This window comes from Amblyomma mixtum, chromosome 5, assembly GCF_055824585.1.
Source record: "Amblyomma mixtum isolate Tamu chromosome 5, ASM5582458v1, whole genome shotgun sequence".
In the NCBI taxonomy this organism is placed as follows: Eukaryota; Metazoa; Arthropoda; class Arachnida; order Ixodida; family Ixodidae; genus Amblyomma; species Amblyomma mixtum.
In genome coordinates, this window is record NC_143016.1 from 8,850,326 (window position 1) to 8,873,816 (window position 23,491).

At 47.9% G+C, this 23,491-nt stretch overlaps 1 protein-coding gene across 10 annotated transcripts in view; it reads left to right on the forward strand.

Annotated features, from left to right (window-relative positions):
* The first annotated feature begins 1,589 nt into the window (after positions 1 to 1,589).
* LOC149341274 (arylsulfatase B-like) overlaps positions 1,590 to 23,491 on the forward strand; it is a 54,723-nt gene continuing 32,821 nt past the window's right edge. For 5 of the 10 annotated variants that reach the window (XM_089543273.1, XM_089543284.1, XM_089543282.1 and 2 more), the window contains exon 1: positions 1,590 to 1,993. In XM_089543273.1, coding sequence (XP_089399399.1) covers positions 1,981 to 1,993 — 13 coding nt within the window. In that variant the 5' untranslated portion in view covers positions 1,590 to 1,980. Of the gene's footprint in view, positions 1,994 to 4,672; positions 4,774 to 12,425; positions 12,478 to 23,491 lie in introns of those variants that run through there. The other 5 variants (XM_089543275.1, XM_089543274.1, XM_089543281.1 and 2 more) reach the window with 5 other exon arrangements.

Genomic DNA, 23,491 nt, shown 5'->3' on the forward strand with positions numbered 1-23,491 from the left:
CCACCGGACGCCTCCTGGCTCGCCGGAAAGAGCGTCATCCTAAGAAAAGGCCCAAAGCGCTGTGTACAAAAAATCCTATTCTCACTACCCTGCGTAGGTTGGGGCAAGAACGTGTTTCAAGGAAACGATGAAGCAGCACAAAGCTGATGTCAAATTTAGCGAAGCGCAGTGGCCAAGCACTGCGAGGCATGTGACCACAGGATATTGAAGGAATCATTGTGCGCTGGAAACCAAGCTAAATACGCGCACAAGGCTGCTGCTTCACTCGTGGCGCGTTCAGCAGATGCCAGAAAATATTAATCGCTGGCTCGGAAACGTTCGCCCGTCCTAGATTTGCAGTTTATGTTCAGTGAAGTAGTGGCCAACTATATGTGTGTTTAAAAGCCAAGCTAGCTGCAACTCGTTCGCTGCCACAACTTGAAGAAGAAACCGACTAAGGTTGCGAGACATGATGTTTTTTTGCAAAAACTTGGTTGGCATTCATTTCTCTGTTAAATTTGCATCCGAAATCAGAACGTCGAACGCTTTCATTTTAATCGCTTAGATACGATTAAACGAGATGCCGCATATGAAGAGCTTCAATGCTTGCTTGCTTTGCTTTATTGTGTTTTGCTTTGCTTGCTTGCTTGGACACGTCGAACCGAGTACAAAATCACTAACCGAGCCTTGCTGAGCACGCCTCAGGTGGTCTGGCCGCACCTATAAGCTGAGAAGAGCAACACATGCTTGAGCCTCTATTAGGTTTCTGCAGGGGCGTGTTTCTAGTGAGCATGTTTCTGCTTTTAGAAGAGGCGCTTCTTCGAAATGGTGACACGCCTCTCATGCGCGAGGAAATGAAAGGAACTGCGTCATGGTTCAGCCGCGACCGAAATCTCCAGAGATCACATTAGGGACAAGCTCTGCATGTAGCCGGTGTCACGAAAGTGCTTCGAGCAGAGTACGCTTGCTTTGGTCGGCTTGAATTCTTCGTCAAAGCAGCGAGCGCTTGCGCTGCGAGCGTATGATCTTGCGGAAAACAGTGGAAGACGACACAGTCGCGGGCGTAGTTGTTCGTGGACACGAAAGCAGAGTAGTACCTCGTGTTGAATCTGATTCTCAAGGTCGGCTGACACGCTTTGTACGTCACAACGCACGCAGTACGAGGAACAACGCATGCAGCACGAGAAACAACGCGCGCTGAAAGCTCTCTCGGGTGCGCCGAAGTATCCCCGGCTCCTCAACGTGACGTCACGTTGGCCGACATGGACGAGGTTTCCCTCTCCGCTGTTCTCCTCTCCTGCGGTCGCGCGCGGCGCGGGAGATTTAAACATCGCGTTTTTAATTGGTGATTGCGCCACTGTTTTGGCCAAAATCGAAAAAATAATTTCACAGACGTGATCAGCAATGACACTACTTCAAAACCCTAAAAAATTAGCTGAAGTGACGGTCCCTCACTCACATGGCTTGTGTATGCGTCCTTTTTTTGCCTCGTGGCTGCTTCAAAAAGCGCCAGCTGTGAACGCAGCATCGGTGCGGCCTTGCATAACAACAACAGAGCAGGATTGAAAACAGCTGAAAGAGGTACGTGACAGAGGTATGACTCGCCATGGAATAGCTTGCATACTCTAATCCATGACCGCGGAATAATGTCCGGAGAGAGCAGGCCGCATCGAGACGTCCTTTGATGTTATTCTCGTTATATTCCCCTTCGCTGCGATAAAATTGTCCCAGTGCATATTCCTCCTCGCCCTCACAAATGCGATTTAACCAGTGGACGCGTGCATCTGCGTCGTAACGTATACCCTTCGGTTTGAGTCAGGGTCGCGGCTTCCCTTACTTATTTCCATTCAAGATTCCACATTCGTAACGGTACAGTGCCTGTTCATTTTTTCCCTTCCTATATAGGTATGTACGTAGCAGGAATCCGGCCATACTGGCTCACCAGCTGAAGCTTTCTGTACTCTACAGCGCAAGTCTGGCCACGAATATCGCTCAGCTTTGATGGCGACGAAAGGTATACTCCAACTGTATACTCACTTTCGATGCGTACAACCAGCGAAACCGCTGATGCACTTAATCATTAAGTTGGCTATGCGAATGGTAATTAGATGATTAATTCACCAGAATTGGGTTCTGCGGGAGAGTTTTTTTTGTAGCAGCTCGACCATTGTTCAGTGGGGATGAGGCAGCGTGACAGTGGCGGCACGGCCTGCCGAAGTGGGTGCTTTCTCGACCGCGGATGCGCATTTCGCCAAAATCTTAAATACCCTGCCGAGGAGTGCATGCTTATTACCCGCTAACACTCTGTTGTGCTGGTAGCCCCTTCCTGCGCGCGAAGTGCCGCGATAGGCAGAAGCCAATTGGCGACCGCGCGATTGACAAGATCATTTATTGTCTGGGTCATATATCCATGGCGGAGCCAAAACAAAAGTAGACTTACTCCCTGGTCGCCGCGAGCAGACGATTGGTCTCGTCCCTCCGCCGAGCTGTACGATGCACTGAGTCGGCCATCATCGTCGCGACTGCGACAGGTGACTCAGAGGCTCTGGGGACAGGCTACAGAGCTCCAGTTCACGGGTTTGATCCTGACCGTGGAAGCCGCGTTTAGATGACGGTGCCCTAGTGGATTTCGGTGGACAAAAAATTGGCTGATGGTTTAGCATTTCGAAGCACGAAATATTGTGCGAAAATAGTTTTCTGCAGGCGGGCATCATCGTCACGTACTGAAGGCGCTAATCAGGTGTCCGCTGCCCCAGGAAGCCAGTTATGCGCGTCCTCAACTCTTTCGTCGTCAGTGCCAATTTACTCAATGTATGCCGCTGACATATATGCTCCAGTGCCGCGTTTCTGCAGCACTGTTATCAGCGTCAACACGTATTGCTATAGTGCCGTGTTTCTACAACAACGTTGTCAGCGCCAACGCATGCAGTGCACATATGTCTGTCATTACCGCCACGTGGCTCAGAGTGTGAATATTAGTTGTTGTTGTTGTTGTTGTTGTTGTTGTTGTTGTTGTTGTTGTTGTTGTGTTGTTGTTGTTGTTGTTGTTGTTGTTGTTGTTGTTGTTGTTGTTGTTGTTGTTGTTGTTGTTGTTGTTGTTGTTGTTGTTGTTGTTGTTGTTGTTGTTGTTGTTGTTGTTGTTGTTGTTGTTGTTGTTGTTGTTAGCCTTTGCAAAGATGGCACATATCCACATTGGAGGATCGGCCAAGAATCAGGAGGTAAAGGTTGCTATTCACCATTGCATAGTGTGTTGCAGTTTAACCCGAGCCGTGATCGCCTGCGGCGATAGCCTAGTGATCTCGTGCAGTGGCCAGCGAAACTGATCTGCTCTCCCCGTCGTGGGTTTGAATCCCAGTCGTGGCAATATTTATTTTATTTATCATTCGCCCAAGTTCACCCTCATGGACAAACTTCACACAAACCGGTGAGCCGGTTTGACTTTGTGAATTAGTGCTTTCACTATAGAAAAAAGCGCGTAGGTAGTAGAAATTAATCCACAGCCCTCAACCAAACGGTGCGCCTCGAAAGGGATTATGTTGCTTTGGGTGTAGTTGATGTCAGGACGGCGCGAAAAGAACAAGGACGAGAGAGGCACAAGGACACAACAGGACAGACGCCAAAGCGAGACTGAGGAGAAATTGAAGTTGTCTTGCGTCGATAGAATTCCAGTTCCTAAACACAAAACACCACTCTTTCTGAAAACAAAGCTCTTGTTAGATAGAAAAGAGCAACAACTAAAATACAGGTTTCGCCGCCACAGGCCAATCTCGAAAGTACAAGCGTGATGATGAATTAGGAGAAAAGACATCACAGATGTCTGAGGCTCTGAGTATATAAGTTTTGTTTTGAAACCCCTAGTGCACGTTTATCGCATGAGGAAGACGGAAAAAAGACAATATGAATGTCGGAAGACAAAGAAAACCTGCAATTGGAGGCGCAACACGCGGCCAGCTGTGTTTCGGTATGTTTTGAGATGCTTCGCGGGTATGCGTTCTTCGTGCCCGTATGGTTTCGTTATGCGCCTCGATTTAGTGGGGCGGAAAGGCAGAAAACCTCCAAGTGCCTCTCTAAGTGCTCCTCGGACGAAGTTTGTGCAACGGCATGCAACTGCGGCAAGGAAAAAGAGCTGTGTATAGAAAATTTTCAACTCGCTTCCACAAACGCACCGCTCGGCGTGTTCGCATCGTCAACGTACCAAAACGCTGGTCTGCATAACCACCCCTACAAGGACGATTGTTACGAAATTTAAATATGCCCGCCTGTACCAGTCGCTACACATCAGTGGTGGCTGTCCCTTTAACATTTATTAGACCCTTGTGAGCGCAGGCGCCGGAGTGTGTGCTCGTAAGCTGAATTCCTGCGCACGCGGGCTTTTGGACATGGGCTCTTTGAGAAACGTGTAACCCTGATGATGGTGTTTTCCTCGGAATATGAGCGCGCGTACAGTCCCCGTGTGCGTGGCGAATGCTGCATTAAGGATTATTGCCGTGTAGCAAAAGTCGGACCACGTCCTTCCAAGCTGGGCTACTCGCGTGGCCTTAGCCATAAAAAGAAACCTCTGGCTCCCGTTTGTGTTGAGATACGTACGCTATCGCCACCTTGAGTATGCGCGGTCGATGTACTTTGTGATAGCGGCCTCAGACGGAACGACCGCCACACTGCGTATGTGAATGTGAACGTGGTATAACCCTTACAATATAACGACGTTGTCCGCCGCACCGACGAACAGCTCCGACAGTTGCGGCGTTGCTCAGTCTTGTTCACTGAAGGCCATATTTCTGGAATATTACCACGGTAAGAGCCCGAGCTTGTTTCGTCTGGAACTTTTAGTAATACATGCACGTCGTTTTCGGCTGTGAAATGTATTTGCACACGTAAAAAAAAAAAGATTAAAACGAGTGATTTTGTCGCAAATAGCCGAGCTTCAAGCATCGTCATTGAGATTCGCAAGGCAGATTATATGCGCTTGTCACGAAGTGCACTTAACAGTGCAAGTTCACGTTCAGAGGTTCAGCGTCAGTTCGTTTGATCTCAGTATATGACGAACGTAAGCATTAGCGGATCTGATGTCCTTGACATCGCGGGATCGTGGAGATGGTTAGAAGACCTTCCGAAGGCTATGAAAGCACTGTCATACCTCCTAGCGTTCGCATTTATAAGCAAAAGCTTCTAGAGGCATAAAAGAAGCAAATGAGCGTAAATGGCGAGAGCACTACCCGAGCGTCGTTCGTTCAAGGCGCCTTTGAATGTAAATTCGGGTCCTATTCTAACCTATCTGGTCAACTTTATGCGCTGCTAATATTTTCGGGCCACTGTTATTAGCATTCTTTATGTGACATTTGTGTGACGTTATCCGGTTCTTTAAAGTACTGAAAGGACTTGGAACTCTTCCAGGATGTTTTCGGTTTTCTGTTCTTGAATCTTTAAACAGGCGTGGTGGCGCATCAAAGAACCCCAGGCGGTCGGAGTCAATTCGGATTCCTCCCCCACGGCGTACCTCATAGTCCACGTGCAGCTTCAGCGCGCTAAACCTCACATACCATTACCATCATCCTGACTACGCCCACTGCAGGGCAAAAGCCTCTCCCATGTCTCTCCAATTAATCCCGTCCGTTGCCAGCTGCAGCCACCGTATCCCCGCAAACTTCCTAATATCACCCGCCCACCTAACGTTATGGCACCCCCTGATACGCTTGCCCTCCCTTGGAATTCACTCCGTTGCCCTTAAGGACCAGCGGTTATCTTGCCTTCGCATTGCATGCCTTGCTCACGCCCATTTCTTCCTTTTGATTTCGACTAGGATGTCATTAACCCGCGTTTGTTCCCTCACCCACTCCGCCCGCTTCCGATCTCTTAACGTCACACCTATCATTTTTCTTTCCATAGCTCCCCTCTTTGTTAGCCTACACGTTTCGGCCCCATAGATGAGTACCGGTAAGATACAGCTGTTGTATACTTTTCTCTTGAGGAATGCTGGTAAATTGTCATTCATGATCTCAGAAAACATGCCATATGCGCTCCACCCCATTCTTACCCTTCTAGTTATTTCCCTTTCATGGTCCTGATCAGCGGCCACTACTTGTCCTAAGTATATGTATTCCCTCAGCCCTCCGAGCACCTCGCTACCAATTGTCAACTGCTGTTCCCTTCCGAGACTATTGAGTATTACTTTAGTTTTCTGCATATTTGCTTTTAGACCCGCCGTTCAGCTCTGCCTGTCATTGATCATGCTTTGCCTTTCACCATCTGAGTACATTAGTAAGACAAGTCACTCAGGAGATGAATTGCAAAGCGGCATATTCCAGCAAATTAAGGAAAGTGCATCGTCATCAACGCACAACAAAATGCGAATTAGAGAGGGCGCGGCCCTGCATATAGCATCATGGAGGAAGGAAAGACCTCAGCAGAGGTGGTTACGTCACATTTTTTGAAGCCAGCTCCCCTGTATCCCCCCCCTCTACATGGCCGCCGTCGTGGCGCGCTTGCGCATGCGCATCAGGCGTTGCAGCAGACGACGTCGCTGCGCTCGGCGTTACCCACGGATGGATGATGGATGGATGGATAGGAGCGCCCCCTTTGAAACGGGGTGGTGGCAATTGCCACCATGGTCTCCACTAGGAGGCCACCTAGTGGAGATCAGTGGTGTTACCATCGGCTGCGTCGTCGGCCAAATACTCCCAGTAGTCCTTGCGAAAGCGCGTCACTTCCGGCACACTTTTCGGCGTGCGGCTCGGATAGCGAGGGCATCTCCTGAGTTTTCTTTCAAAACCCATGCGTAGCATGAACTTGCTACTGAGAGACGCACTAATTACTGTTCGCATTTCATTGCACTTCGGCAGTAAACACGGGAAGGGTGACAACACGAAATGGTCGCATTCATCTCGCTTTTATATTTAAGCATGGATTTCTTATGTGCCTTCATCCAAGCAGTCACGATCCTTCCCAAACACAGCATATATGGAGACCTCAGAACATAACCGCGTCTGGGCTGTTTGGCGCAAGTACTCCTCTGTCGCCGAGGTTCTGGCCTACATGCCCATATATTGCTCATATTTGTGGACTTCATCCTTTACTTTACATGGGAGTCCTCGTACCACTCCTGGTGCAGTGGTGAAGCGGTTAAGCGATGCTCCACTGCACCGGCAGGTCGCTGCTTCAAACATAGCCACCGCTGGGACTTGTGAGACCCAGGTTGCTCTCCCCAAGGAACCACGCGAGGCCAATCACTACTTTAACTGCGACCTGTCACGAAAGTATAAAATACCAACCCACCAATCAACTGATTTTAAGCATGGTGAATATTTTGTTCACAGTCCGGTGGGCACGTTGCCACCTGCCGTGGTGGGAAGGTCGTGATTATGTCACAAGGTCAGGTGACCTATATGCCCGGTGACTGATCGCTCCCAGCGTGGACGATGAGGGCACCCACTACGCCGGGCCTTCTACATAATGGCAGACTGAACGCTGTCACGTTATAAGCACTGAGACTTATCAGCGGACGTCGAGTTGGCACCCAGATTCCTTCGCGCCTCACAGACTCAGTTCCTGTTCCGTGCGGAAAAAAATCGCCGGATTTCATTGCGCTGCAGAGCTTCAGAAAATGTCTTTTTTGTTTTTCGTTTCAAAAACTGATATAGCACCGTCTTCTTCATTCCTTTAACCACCAGAAAGTGGAGATAAAAGTGATTTTAATTAGTAAATATTACTTAATTATCTGTCTAATCACGCCGATTTTTATAGTAATCGACGTCCGTCGCGGCTGACAGTTTTTTTTTTAGGATTTTCTTTTTTTTAAGTGCTCGCTGAAACACCTGGTATGCAGTTCGCAGAGCAGGAGAGTGATCCGCACACGGCCAGAGACCTGAAAACATATAGCATGTTATATAGCAGCGCATGTTATATATTTTTATATAGCATGTTATATATTTTTATTTTTCGCGATAGTTTCTAACAGTTTTTTTTTTTCAATTTTTTCTTTATTTATTCTCAGAAACAGTACACAAACTGTTGTTTGGGCCCATAGCCTTTACGGCTAGTGAGGGGTCCAAATACAAAACAAGTACAATATTACTGCAGAACGTGTAAAATAAAAAAAAAAACTTCAAGATTAACACACACAATTGAATTCATTCCTACATTTCCATGGAAATTAAATAGTGTTTTAAAGATGCCGAAAAGTTATTTTTTTCTTTAACTTCATTAGGGATTTCATTCCACACATGGGCTCCGTTGTATTCCAGGAGTCTCCGGCCGTACATATTGTAACAAGGTGGTAAATTAAATAGATTGTTGGTTGCAGCTCTTGTTTGTTTCATTGGTAATCTAAATAAACTAAGGGGCAGGGGGTTGTTAGATTTTATTACATTGTTTACTATTTCAGCTATCTTCAGTTTATATGCCATTGATAGGGGTAAGATACGAAGCTGCTGAAAGAGTGGCCTGCTGGGGTATGTATTATTTGAATAAGTTATCATACGAATAGCTCGTTTTTGAAGGCGAGAAACAGGATCTAGGTATGTTTTATATGTACCACCCCATGCTTCCAGGCAATAAGATAATTGACTGTGCACAAAGGCGAAATACAGAATGCGTAGAATTGGAAGATCAAAGCAGTCCCTGGCCTTTAGTAAAATATGACAAACATAGGCTAATTTGGAGCAAATATTATTAATTTGTTCTTTCCAGTGCATATCAGACGCGAACAGGACACCAAGATACTTGTATTGAGGCACCCTCAGCAGAGTCGTGTTGTCGATTGTTAGAGATATATGTTCGTAGTTCATGTTCTTCCTGCGCGAGTGAAACACGGTGTACTTTATTTTCTCAGTGTTAAGGGTTAGCCGATTACTTTTAAACCACTGCGAAACTTCACTAAGCTCTTCATTAATTATACATTTAAGTGCCTCTAAATTTTCCCCTGTAAAAAGTAATGCAGTGTCATCGGCATATATTACAGCTTTCGAATATTTCAGCAATGATGGAAGGTCATTAATATACAGGGAAAAGAATAGCGGCCCAAGCACGGAGCCCTGAGGCACACCTAGATTAATGCTTTGTGGTAGTGAGGCTAAATTGTTCACGACAACATATTGTTTCCGTCCTGTAAAATAGCTTCTAATTAGATCACAAATTTTCCCTCTTAAACCGTAGGTTTCCAATTTCTGTTGTAGTATTGTGTGATCAACCGTATCGAAAGCTTTTGATATGTCTAAATATACTACTATGGCCAGCTTGTTATTATGCAGTGCAGAATTTATAAGTTGTGAAAGAACAAGAACTGCGGATGACGTTGACCTTTGGGGCCTGAAGCCATGCTGATTATGACATATAATGTTATATTTATTTAGAAAATTTTGTATACGTTTACAAAGAACCTTTTCAAAAACTGTATTATTGCATTTAATACCGATATTGGTCTGTAGTTTCGCGGATCAGATCGCTCACCGCCTTTATAAATAGGTACAACCCTTGCAACCTTCAGCTCGTCAGGATATATTCCATTTGCCAATGAATGGTTAAAGATGTGTAGTAGATGGATCGCTAGTATATCAATGTTGTTTTTTATCAGTCTAACGGGTATTGCATCAGGTCCTGCCGCCTTGCCGGCTGAAAGGCTGCCGACTGCAGTGATTATTTCTTCTATGTCTATGTCAGGCAAAGCAAAACTGTTGTTAACACGTTCCGGCATCTTCGCCGTAGGTGCGTCAGCATGAACCTGCGCGGCAGCCGTAGGCCCAATGGAGGTAAAGTAGGTATTAAATGATTCGGCTGTGTCTTCGTCAACTGTCTCAGGGAGGGTTGCTGTACTGGATCGCAAGCCGATTGCGTCGTTCACTGTATCCCAATTTTTTTTTGTATTTCCATGCGCCTGGAAATACACAGGGGATAGAGAGAGAAAGAGAGAGAGAGAGAGAATTGTTTCCCGTGCCCAGTCTTGCTATATAGCCATGCAATCTATTCACTGTCAGCCGTCACTGAGATACCTTGAGCGCTGTGGGAACGCTACAGCACAAGTGCCATTCCCTGAGTGCATTAGTGTCGGCAGGTCTTCGTACGCAGGTAGGCTGCATTCCACACGCTCTTCATAGCGCGACCTTCATACTGCCGCGCTTCCAACCGTCACGCAGTATTCCCCGTTTCACTTGCTTCCACATCTTGCTAGAGTTACGATGACTAGTCCAGTTCTCCTGCGGCTTCGCAGACCGGAATTATGATAAGTTAGGACATTCTGGCGGGCTAGTTGCTTCACTGCTATAAAGTGATAAAGCTGGGCTATGGAGATGGGGACAAAGCGAGGCTCTTGTAACGGCACATTTAACAGCGCAGACTTCGAGCTCATTTTATTGCACGAGAACAAGGGGGCTTTAAAGTCCATAAGCAATTAGAAGCAAAGGAGCGGTCATATAGTTAATATGCCAGGAGCATCGATGGAATGAAGGACGTGTGTACTGAGCTGGTGGAAAGTCTGAACCTGTCCAACTAAAAATTTTGGCTCTTTCAGGGAAAGTGATAACTAGCATTTTTAAAGGTATAGAAGGCTTCAAAAACTTCTCCTCTTCTGGTTTTTGTCATAAAAAAGAAAGAAAAAAAACAACTACGTTCCTTTCTAACGCGAGTTGGTGACGAGAATAGATAACCGCCGTTCTCTTCACAGCGTGGCATAGTCGAGGCTAAGGAATACGTAGCTGAGTGCACCGTAACCTAGCCTGTAAATTTCTTTGGATATGGCCGCCACGACTGGCACGGTCACTGGGGGATGCCTTCGTCCTGCGTTGAGCTCAGTCCGACACATGACGATAGGTCACGCGACAGATGTTTATCTCGTTTCCGGAATGACAGCCACCAGATGCGTGCCCTCCTCAGTGCCACGAGCACTGACGCCCAGCGGGTGTTGGGACAAAAACGCGGCTGCCTCTCGTTCGCACTCGTGCGAGCGAGCGCGCGCGCGTGCGTGCGTGCTTGTGCGTTAGGAAGAGATGGAGGGGACCTTTTCCAAGCATTCCATTTGTGAGAAAGCCGGTTACCTGTCCAGGGGATGCGTGCGCCTCTTGTTACGTGTTTTAATCCAGCGTCTGCAGCGCACGAGACGATTTCTCTACCCTTTTAGCCCAGCTCAAGATCTAAAGAAAAAAAAAAATTGCCGACGATTACGTTACTTCCTAATGCGAAATTTGAGCGCAGCTCATCAGCTGTTTCAGTTTTTCGATAGATTGAGGCAAAGAATTCGACGGCGGTGACGGTAAGCTTCTGCTTCGGCGGCACGCACCTCTGGATTCTGGCGGCGACGGCGCTGGGCCTCTGCTCTGGCAGCTCGTTTAGCAGCAGCGGCAGACGAAGGACTTCCTTCTGTTGTCTCGCTCATGGGTCAGAAAGAACCGGCAGAGAATAAACTATTTATATAAGCAGGCAGGCGGTTTGGAGTGGCGAACGGCGGCGGCTATGCGTTTCGGCTCGGGCGGTGCACATATAGAGATCCACCGCCACCGATCCGGCGCTCTGTTTGCCGCCGCACAGGGGTGGCACTGGAGGAGGAGCGAAGAAAGCAATTAGGTTATCGATGAGAGGTTGCGGGAGATGTCGCAATGAGCACGCGCAACTAGAGCAGCGCGCTGCCCCGGCTGCGGAGCTGCTTACATTGGGCAACGGCGACGGCGACGCCGCGAAACGCAGGAACGGACCCCAAAGAGCTGCGCTCTAAAGCGCTGTGTTTTTAGCGTGGCTCCATCCTCCGCTCCACGTCAGCCTGTCAACACGTGAAGCGAACGCACCCTTCCCCGAAGTCCGGTACGGATTTTGTGTTGCGAACAACACGCCTCGATGACAGAGTGCTGAGCGGAAGTGTTTCTTCTTCTTTTTTTTTTTTTCGAGGCATGGCAGCAAAGTGCGACAGGAAATATTCCAGTTTAGCTGTCTGGATTTTTTGTAACCCTTTTATTTGTTGGACTGAGAAACGGGGGTGGGAAAACGGCCTTGCGCATGTTTCTTGTTACAGCCGATTTCATCCAACAGTGACCTGTCTTGAGCGTTTTGGCAGAAAACGTTAAGATATAAACACCTGCGGCTGTTACAAACATAGTGCGTGCTGCTGGCATCCGAGGAAAAAATTCGGTACCTATGGAATGGCCTTTAAGTTACTGTCATATGTAGTTAAGGGAAACCAGTAAAGGCAAGCGAGATGATAAGCGTTGCCTGAACCTCCGTTTTCTTCTGCTACCACGAGGACAACTCCGCTTAACCAGCGAATCCGCGAATGAAAGCGTGGAACGACATGCGCATTCGCTCAGACCATATGGCAATCTCAGTGACCCGTGTACCGCATTCAAACACCTGTGCGTTCAAAAGGCACGAAGGCAGCGGAAATGGCGCAGCCAGCGGTCTAACACGAGTTGCCTACACACGAGCGCCCCCCAGCACAGCACAGCTGCAGGCTATGCCGGCTTCGTTGCTGCAGCCCTATCTGCACGGAGTGCGTCCTCCGCCTGGCCCCATCGCGAAGCGGTGCGTATGCAAATGAAATGGGAGCGGCTGATGTTGCGGAATGCGAGCTAGTGTACCCGTTAATTATCAATATTATCGATAAACGGCACCAAAAATCTAAGGACATAAGTAATTGCTTGGCGCACCTTACTGAGCCCAAGGTTAATGTTTCCCCTTTCCCCCGTGTGTGATAGCTTTGGTTTACTTTACTGCTCTCTCTTTGAATTTATTGTTATTGTGGCGGCCTATAGTTACTCTGCAGGTAATAGCCTACACACACACGCACACGCACGCACACACGAACACACACGCGCACACGCACACACACGCACACACAAAAACCCCACTTTGTTTTGTTTGCTCAGACGTCAGCAAGTGACCCAGTTGTGTTGGTGCCACAGACTATAAATTTATCGAGCATTAGACCATTTTTTCAAAACTCTTGAGGAACTGCACCGAAAAGTTCGGATTATTCATTGGCATGTTAATTTGCCGGCAAGGCGTTCAACTGCTATCAGCAGCGCGAGATTTGTGTATGCATAGCCGGCTCTCCGTGGCACCCGGTTGGTGGGCTTTACGAATGACAAGCATTTGTCAGTGGCTTGATCTGTCGCGGCCTCACAGCACATGTAGCATACATGCGCTGTTGGGAAGTTTAAGAAACAAGCAGCTACAATCAACTGTACTTCATCTTGAGGGTGACCTTGGCCAAACCATAAATAAATAAAATAAGCATTTCCACGACTGGAATTCGAAGAGCCGGCGGTGAGAAAAGATCAGCTACGCTCGCCACCACACTAGAGCACACTGGTGCATGCTATCGCCGCAGCCCACTACGCCTCGTGTTCAACTGCAACACACTCTCGCTATAGTGCCTAGAATATACTATTCTAGGCACTATACTCTCGTGCTATGCATTGCACATCGTCTGCTTCATCAACTAATAATACTAATGAACTAATATTGTCGCGCCGACGATCCAGCAAAGCGAAACCATGAGCCAAACAGGCTAGAAACATGATTTCTTACGTCTACTCGGCTAACTAAGCTAAAACCCTACCACTTCTTTCTTTTACATCCTCTCAGCCCTCTCCCTCAGTCCAGCGTAGACAATCGGAACATTAGTCTGGTTAGCCTCCCTGCCTTCCAGCTTCTTCTTTCTCCCTCTCTACGCCATCGCCCTAAGTGTATGTTATTACAACTCATCCGAATATCAGACGCCACTCTGCCAAGCACTAGATGTTCTTATTTTTAGCATATTCGATTGTAAACTCCTTTTTTCTGTAGTCTTCACTTAGCTCAATGTTGGTCATTTTTCCGTAGAGACAGTACAGCGATTGTACGTAAGTTTTCCCTTCTTTTTAATTTATGCGACAATGATGTAATTACGGAGGGATTTTCCTCCTCGTCTGCTTCTGTGAACGATTTCCTTTTTCTTTGTGAAGTCTCGGGAGCCTTTCATTAATGCTGCATGCGGCCCTAAACTGCAGAGAAAACGTGCTGTATTTGGCCGTTCGACTCGTTTTGTGGGGGTCACCCCTTCTCAAGTATCTAGCAGATTCAATCCAGAATTGGCAGTCCCCACCACCTATCAAGCCACAAACGATAAAGGGACACTGACGATAACGTCATCTTTTGCTCTTAGTGAAAATCGATTCTGTCACTCTTTATGCCCATACTTTCCAACGGATGGTCCAATCGCACCAAAGAGGATTGCAATTTCCGGAGGGCACAAGCCCTTCCGCAGTGAAAAGGCATAGAACCTTGCTCTGCAAGTACCGGTGATTATAAGGCTGCAACAGCGCGCGCACTGTTCCGCAGGCGGAGAATTACACAGAAAAGTGCCCAATGGAGAAGAAATGAAACTTGGTAGAGCAGAACGTTGGGCCAGTTGGTGTGGCGACATATTCAAGAAAACTTTGCGCAAAATGACACAAGACGGAGGGAGAAACACGTACACACACACAAGAGCGCGTACGTGTTTCTCCCTCCGTCTTGTTTCATTCTGCGCAAAGTTTATGCCCATATTTGTGGTTGTACGGCAAAAAAAAAAAGATGAATTTTATTGCCTAGAAACTTGCATTTAAAATTGTCCTCCCACTCTGTTCAAACTAATGTCGTCTACACTGAAAAAGGACCCCGTGATCACTGTTTCGAAGCGAATGGCGGTGTACCCTAGCCGCTAAGATCAGCGACAAAACGTGTCGTACACTTCCGAAATTGGCCGGTGATGGCAGCACCTTTTTCACACATTTTTTTGGCCGTTTCTCGCTTATAAAAGCTGCAGTTTCAGTGATGGTGGCGTGTTTGCAATTCAAAGCACACTTCTAGAACGCCTTCCTCTCAGAGCAAAAGCACAACTTCACGACAAAAGTTGCAGAAACCGGGCCATCGCTGAAGCCTTCACCTTGAATAAATTACTGCCCCGACTATAGGATTCGAATCCAGAGCGGCGCGAAGAGATCAGCTTCGCTGGCCACTGCACGAGAGCACTATGCTACCGCCGCAGCCGATAACGCCTCGTGTTAAACTTCAACGCACTCTCGCGATGATGATGATGATCATGATGTCCTGAGGCTTAATCGCGCTGTGCATTGCATACCGTCGTCTTCATCAACTTCCATCTGCGGCTCGAACTGAAGCATGTCGAACTTTCTGGGACAAAAATTTTGAAAATTGGAAAACTGTAAGACACTGTTACGGGAATATTGAAAGCAGTGTCCATTCTTCTGATGTGCAGAAAAATCTTTCTTTTAAACGGCCGCGGCGGTTGAATTTCTTTGGAGGAGAAATTCGAGGCCCGTGTACTGTGCGATGTCAGTGCACGCTAAAGAACCCCAGGTGGTCGAAATTTCCGGAGCCCTCCACTACGGCGTCTCTCATAGCCTGAGTCGCTTTGGGACGTTAAACCCCATAAACCAACCAACCTTTCTTTTAAACTGTTTCCATCGATCGCATCGAATAGTTAATACTGTCATAGAAAAACAGTGGGCAACGCTTTTGACGATAGCAAGAACGTTAATAGAAAAAAAAAATGTAAGACTGTCGTCGGGTGATATGTTTATATATCTATAATTACAGTGAAATCTTACATTATGAAAAAAATTGCTTTTACAAATGGTTTCCCGCTCAAAAATGTTTTTGTCCTGGATTGTTGGATATGGATCAGCTAACTTCGATCAGAGCTTAACTTGAGTCTAATATGATCGCCAGACGTGCCGACTACCCAGCAAAGCAAAGCCATGAGCCAATCAGGCTAAACACATGTTTTCGCGGAGAGGGCTGAGTCGGGCTGGTTGGTTCATGTTGAATGGTACGGCAAAACAGCGCTGACGGACGGGACGGAAGAAGATGAGACAAACACCGCGCATGTGTTTGTCAGCGCATGTGTTTGTCTCATCTTCTTCCGTCCCGTCCGTCAGCGCTGTTCTGCCGTACCATTCAACATGTTTTCGCACATCTGTTGGGTTCAACTACGTTAAAACCACCAGCTAACTCTGATCAGTAGGGTCACATTAGACGCCACCAGTGCGTCGTAGCAGGCACAGGGATTCGATTCGCACCCGCATTGCTCAAGCGAGCCCTGACATCGTTACCGACTGATTTTTTTACTGCTGCCAACTTTGCGTAAGCGCTGGGCGGATGGTGAATGGAGTGCAGCTATAAAACTACGTGTTCGCAGCGAACGTCACAGCGTTCCCTCGATCATGGTCTGCCAGCTATTCGTAGGCAGTATAAACGAACTGCCCAAAGTATACCTACACAGCAGGTGCATCTGCTCGCTAAGCTGTCGTGAAGCTAGGGGGCTAGCAGAAAAGCGACAGTTTCTCCGCACGTGGGTTATTAGTCCGGGTCATGCACATGTGCCCCAGTATTTCTCAAAGGCTCGCTTAAGCGCGCACTCAATTAAATTGCCACCGAGAGGTTTCTGCCCTTACCGCTAAATCTATACATTTTCAAAAACTGCGTCAGCGAGACATATCGCAGTTCTTTAAGCGTATTACGTGAAAGTGTTAAGGTCCCGTGCCGCAGAACACCCGGCGTAGGCGTCGTCGTCGGTGCAGTGCTGCCAACCTTCAGATCCGCGCTTCTACCCCAATTTGCAACATAAAATCTACTCCACCTTGGGGGATCCCCCTAAACATTTGGTCAACACTGTTCCCACTTCGAGTTATTGATCAATTCGCTCTCGCCCTACTATAAGCTTGCCGTCCCAGTTAGCTCTATTGGTAGAGCGACTGCTCCGGTGAAGCGGTGGTCCCGGGTTCGAACCCCGGACCAGGACGAATTTTTCTTTAACTGCGAAGTTTCTTTGAAAACTGTATAGCTTTCCTTTGTAGCCATATGGCTGCGCTTGGGTGGACATCAATCAGTAATTAATCCCTTATTACAGATCTGCTCCACCTTGGGGGATTCCCCTAAACATTTGGTCAGCACTGTTCCCACTTCGAGTTATTGATCAATTCGCTCTCGCCCTACCATAAGCTTGCCGTCCCGGTTAGCTCAATTGGTAGAGCGACTGCTCCGGTGAAGCGGTGGTCCCGGGTTCGAACCCCGGACCAGGACAAATTTTTCTTTAACTGTGAAAACTGTATAGCTTTCCTTTGTAGCCATATGGCTGCGCTTGGGTGGACGTCAATGAGTAATTACTCCCTTATTACAAATCTACTCCACCTTGGGGGATTCCCCTAAACATTTGGTCAACACTGTTCCCACTTCGAGTTATTGATCAATTCGCTCTCGCCCTACCATAAGCTTGCCGTCCCGGTTAGCTCAATTGGTAGAGCGACTGCTCCGGTGAAGCGGTGGTCCCGGGTTCGAACCCCGGACCAGGACGAATTTTTCTTTAACTGCGAAGTTTCTGTGAAAGCTGTATAGCTTTCCTTTGTAGCCATATGGCTGCGCTTGGGTGTACGTCAATGAGTAATTACTCCCTTATTAAAAATTCCCTAGATTTCCCTAGATACGAAAAACAGTGTTCAGTTGTATATTGTAAAATTGTATATATATGCGTAGTTCAATAGCAAGTTTTATCATGCAGCTACCCTATTACCAGACGCTGGTCAGCAAATTAGCTGTAAATTTGAAATGAAGGATCTGAAATGAATTTTTAAATGAAGCTACAAGATAAACCGTAGCGCTCTTTGTAAATTACAAATTAAACGCTCTATACCGTGTATGTGATTTTTTTTCACTATACGCAAGATATTAGTAAACATGCATCGGCATGTGAAATCAACTGAATTTTTTTCCCTCATGTTGTGTCGGTTTAGACTTCATCCGAAGGATACCATGTACAAAATGCCTGGAGGTCGCTTGAGAAATGTACGGAAACTGAAATATAAAAGCTGCTTTTTCATTTGCTGCGATTGCTGTCGTGACAGTTTGAGTGAATTAAAACAATGAAGCAGTGATTGGCTTTTGTATGCCTCTTGTGACCTCAACTCACTTTGTTCGTCGTGATGGAACTTGAAATTATGGTTTATGATTTTGGAGGGTCTAACGTCCCAAAGCGACCCAGGTTATGATGGATGAAATAGTGAAGGGCTCCGGAAATTTCGACCGCCTGGGCTTCTTTAACGTACATTGACACCGCACAGTGCACGGGCCTCTATAATTTCGCCTCCATCGAAATTCGACCGCCGAGGCCGGGATCGAAGCCTCGTCTTTCGGCTCAGCAGCCGAGCGCCATAACCACTGAGCCACCGCGGCTGGAGAACTGCCAATTGTTCCCTTAGTTAGACTAGCTCCGATTTCCAACACGGCGCTCCTTTATTAAAAATATGGTTCCTTTGTTCTTTTATAGTTATCAAAACAAACATGCAGATACTCTTACTAAATAGGAATTTCACGTCGTGCAGCGAGCTCCAAATGCAGCGCGAGGAATGGGCGCGCGTGTTGAGGGAAGGCGTTGGCGTGCAAGATCACATCAGCGGGTGCCGCTGGCCACGACAGGGACCATACACGTCCGACTACGTCCGTGTAAAGGCTGGTTCACATGCATGCAAGCGACTGAAAATTGAGCAGCGCAGCGCTGCGAAAAATTTGTAACTTGTTGGAACATCGCTGCTCTGACTACTGGAGCCGCCGCGATGGCTCTGAACAGCTTTTGCGCTGAAGCAACAAAGAGTTTTCACCTTCATGTGAAACAGGCTTTACTCGAGCGCACGGCGGTGTTGTGCTGGCCTCCGTCAGTTGTAGAGAAAAAATTGGCAGCTGCAGTTATGCTTTGTTTGACGTCATGGCTGTCGTAGTTCGCGCACAATGCACTGGAAGCACCACGATAACGGTGTAGGCAAGCGCGTTATATAGCCCTCCTTCCGCATGCATAGTAACTGTGGTAAACACGCGGCTGCAAGTAGCGTCATACGAGGAAGCCGAGCGCGCGCCGATGCACACTGTGGCTAAAATTGATCACGGCGCACGCCAGACCCGGTGTTGACTAGCCTAGTGAAGCTTTTCGCTTCAAAACAACGAAACGCTTGTACTGTCTTCACAATTTGAGGGAGAAAGAAAATAATTCTCTGAGTAAATGAAATTTTCCTAGATTATACAAAAAATTCCTTTTCCCCTAAACGACGTACAAAATTCCCTAGATCTAGCAAAAATTCCTAGGGTTGGCAGCACTGCGTCGGCGTGACAGAAAAATCCGGACAGGTTGGATTGGAGGCACTTAATTGATCTAAAAGATCAATGGGGCGGGACGAATGTCCCCCTAAGGGATCCTCGAGGGCGACCTTTCCCACCCAGTCCGCAAGCTTGGCTTGCGTGTTCTTGTCAGGCTCCCTTAGGAGCCTAAGCCAGGCCTCCCGGGAGGGAGCCGGTAGAAGGTCTTTTGGAGGTGGATTTTCCTTACAGCCCCATAGGATGTGTTCGTCTGTTGCTATGTTACCGCAGTGTAAGCAGTTGGGATTGATGGGTTGTGTGGTAATTTTTGACAGAAGAATGGGGGTCATGACTGTCCCAGTTTGGGCCCTATGTAGGTTTCTGGCCTGTTGTCTGCACGGTCCGGGTGAGGTGCAGGGTGTTGTGCCTGAACCCTCATTCCGCTGGCCTGTCTGGAAACCAGAGCTGTGCGCCCGCCGACGCGCAAAGCAGGCCCGGACTCGCCGCCATGGCACGGCGTCATCCTGGCTGGCCGGCGCAGACCCTTCCTCCTCCTCACTAGCGTCGGATCGAGCCAATCCGAGAGGTGGCCTGTGGCGTGACCTTATCGGAGCAGAGGAACGCCTGGTGCAGAGGAACGCAACGGTCACCGGCGGCTATAAGAAGAGAGCCGCACTGAGACGCGGGAGCAGACGGGCAGCAGACACGCCATCGTGCCAGAGAGACGCTCTCCGCAGGGCCTCGTCCAAGCCCGTTGTGCTCATGGCCCTTGTACTTATCTTGTAAAAAGCCTTGTAAATATTGTGTATAAACGTCAGTTCACTAACCGTCGCATCGACAGTTCATCGCTCAGGTCTGCTCAACAGAGGCAGCAGACTGAGACGCCCAAGTTCCTAACAGTGGTGACTAGGGTGGGAAGCACCAATTCGTAACAGTGGTGGCAGCGGTCGGATGCCTAAATCCCAACAGTGGTGGCAGCGGTGGGATGCTCATTCGTAACAAGGGTAAAGTTTCCGCGCCTCACGGAGCTGATTGGTCATTTCTCGGTAAGTGAAAGTTTCGTTGGTGTGAGACTCCGAGACACTCCCCGATCCCTCCCGGTTTGCTAGAGCTCGGGCATATCGGTTCGCCTTCTCGTTTCCTGCATTTTCCTCGTGTGCAGGGACCCAAATAATTTCTACGCGGCTTATTCTTTGGCTGTGTTTGATTAGTCCTGCGGCTGCAGAACAAATCAGGCCTTTGTTATAATTTTGGATTGCAATCTTAGAGTCGCTGATTATTGTGCCTACGCTCTCGTCCCTGAGAGCCAAGGCAATGGCTACTTCTTCGGTCTCTGTTGCTGAAGTTACTGTCACTACAAAAAAGAACCTGGGCTGGTCTTCTGTCGCTCGCACCATGGTGGCGAAGTATCTGTCTTCCTTTGCTCTGGCCGCGTCCACATAGACTGAAGCTGGGTCGCTACTGTATTTTTCTTCGATTCTTTGAGCATGGTTCGCTCTCCTAGCTGCATGCCTTTCCACTGTTAAGGTTTTGGGGAGGGGTAGGATTTTAATGTGCTATCTGATTGTGATCGGCAGCATCTCCCTGTAGTTAGAGTCGTACACCGGCTCCATCCCTAGCGTGCATAGTACCATACGGCCTGCAGTAGAGGCTGACAGCCTCAGTATTTGTGCTTCCTTATGCGCCTTTATCAGCTCTTCCAGTGTGTTGTACATGCCTAGTTCGAGTAGCTTTTCAGTCTTGGTGTATCTGGGAAGTCCTAGAACTGATTTGTACACCGTTCGAATGGTCGCATTAACCGATTCTACCTCTCTTGCCTTCAGATTGCAGTAGGGTAGAGAGTATGTAATGCGGCTGATCATGAAGGCTTGCACTGTGCGGCAGAGATCTTGCTCCTTCATCCCCCTATGTTCATTAGCTACTCTTCTGAGCAGTCCTAGTACTTGTTTACTTGTGGCCCGAATGGCCTTTAGGGCATATTGACCTCCCCCATCTTTGTGGAAAGTGAAGCCAAGGATTTTGAGGCTATCCACTTCAGCGATAATGTTTCCTGCCAATTTGATGTTCATGAGTTTCCTCGCATTAAGGTTTTTGCACAGATCTCATCCAGCACATGATCTGATCTCCACTGCAAGCACGCTGTACTGGTCGAAAAGGTGGCTGTTACAAGAGGCTTCCTTAGATGGCGCCAGCCACGCCAGCGGCGCTTCGGAAGCCCCTCGGTTTGCGAGTCAGAAACGCTACCGCTGCGCCACGCAGGCATGTTCGTAGGGTTTGGTTCAAGGAACGCTGAGGAGAAACTGAAGTTGGCTTGAATCGATTGAATACCAGATCCCAACCACACAAAGACCATTCTTGCTCAAAACAATGCCCTTTTCAGATAGAAAGGAGCAAGAACTAAAATTCAGGTATCGCCACCACAGGCCAATCAGCAAGTACAAGCGTGATGACGAAACAGGAGAAAAAACCACGGATCTCTGAGGCTGACAAACGTGCATCGACGAACGTAACGCGTTTGATCGATATTGAAGTATGTAAGTTTTGTTTTGAAACCGCAAGTGCACTTTTACCACACTAGAAAAAGGGATAAAACACAACCTGAATGTCGGAAGTCAAAGAAACCCTGTAATTGGCGGTGCAACATGCGGCCAGCTGAGTTTCGAGGTGTATTGTGTGCACCTCGCGGCTATGCGTTCTGCGTGCTCGCAAGGCTGCGTTATGCGCCTCGATTTACAAGGGTGGAGCAGCAGAGGACCTCCAAGTTCCTCTCTAAGTGCTGCTCGGACGAAGTTCGCGCAACTACACGCAACTGCGACAAGGAAAAGGAGCTGTGTACAGCCAATGTTCAACGCGCCTCCACGTTAGCAAACGCACCGCTCAGCGTGTTCGCATCGTCAACGTACCAAGACGCTGTCCTGCATAACCAGCTCTACGAGGACTATTATTACAAAATTTACATATCCCCGCACGTGCCAGTCGCTGCACATCAGTCGTGACGGTGGCTCGGCGGTGACAGCGACGCTGCAACTGCTCGGCACTATTTTTGCCAGACCCGTCGCCTCAAGCCTCAGAAGCATCGCACGCTGGGTGGGGTTGAGGTCGCTGAATGCAGGCCGCGGTTCTTTGCGAGAACTTCGTTTTCGTAATCGGGAACGGGATCCATCGCAACGTTGGTGCAAACGTAAACGAAGAGCGACGACGGCTGATAGAGGCCGTCAACGTCCGGCCGGGTGTACGTTTCATTTCGGCTGCTGCTAGGCGGCAGCGCAGCCCTCGCTCGATTTTACGTCACTTTTCTTCTATTTCGTCATCAGAGATTCCCGTGTTTGAATCGTAGCAACTGGAAAAAGGTTTTCAACTTCGTATCTAAATCTCTTAGCTATTTACGTACCTTTCGCTGCCGGACAAGCGGCAACAGAGCTACGAAATGCCGGACTATCGGATTTTACTAAGAAGAAAATTTACAGTGTTGTCCTCAGTGTGCCTTTAATCTTGCTTGCATTCATTTCTTGTTGTCCTCTTCTGCCACGGCCTTTTTTTTTCTCCGTCATTTTATTGTTGTATCTTGATATTTTTATTTATCCATATCTCCTTCTATTTCACCTTTCTCTTGTTCTTCCTAGAAATGTACTGCCGCTAGTTATATTAAGAAACTCTGTGGGGTAAAAGCGCTAGTGCGTTTCCGCTGTTACTAAAACTGTTTACGAGGAGCGCCGCAGTTGCAGTGCCTGTTGCGAACAACTGGGGTTGTTTCGAGTGCGCCGGTCTGGACACATCGCGCGTTGAGCGGCAGTGCTGATTCCCGCATGACCCTGTCTACATCCGTTCTTTTTCAGTGAAGCAGCACTATTAAAAAGTATTTTAAATTGGTTTTAATTAAAGAAAATGACGCAGTAACTGTCTCGCATACCTCGGAGGACACCCGAAGCGCGCCGTAAGGGAAGGGATAAAGGAGGAAGTGAAGGTCTCCGGGATAATTTTGACCGCCTGGGGACCTTTAACGTTCATCTTAATACAGCGCGATATACAGGACAAGAGAAAGAAACAAGAGACGACACGAGCGCAATCTAACAACTGAGTTTTATTTCTAGAAGGGTTAGTTATATACGCACCAAACACAACGATAAAACACAGACACATCGCGATAGCCCTCACAAACCCGTACGCGCATGTAGCGGACTGCAAAAACCGCCTCATCCCAACAAAGCCATTCAGCATCTTAGCACATGACAAGACCCTGCAATCATCCTGTCACCACACATTCCCCCAGAGCTCGAATCTCTTTATCTACCAGATTAACTAACCCTTCTAGAAATAAAACTCAGTTGTTAGATTGCGCTCGTGTCGTCTCTTGTTTCTTTCTCTTGTCCTGTGTATCGCGCTGTATTAAGATGAATCCGTTCCAACTTGCCCAGTTTTCTGTTCTAGT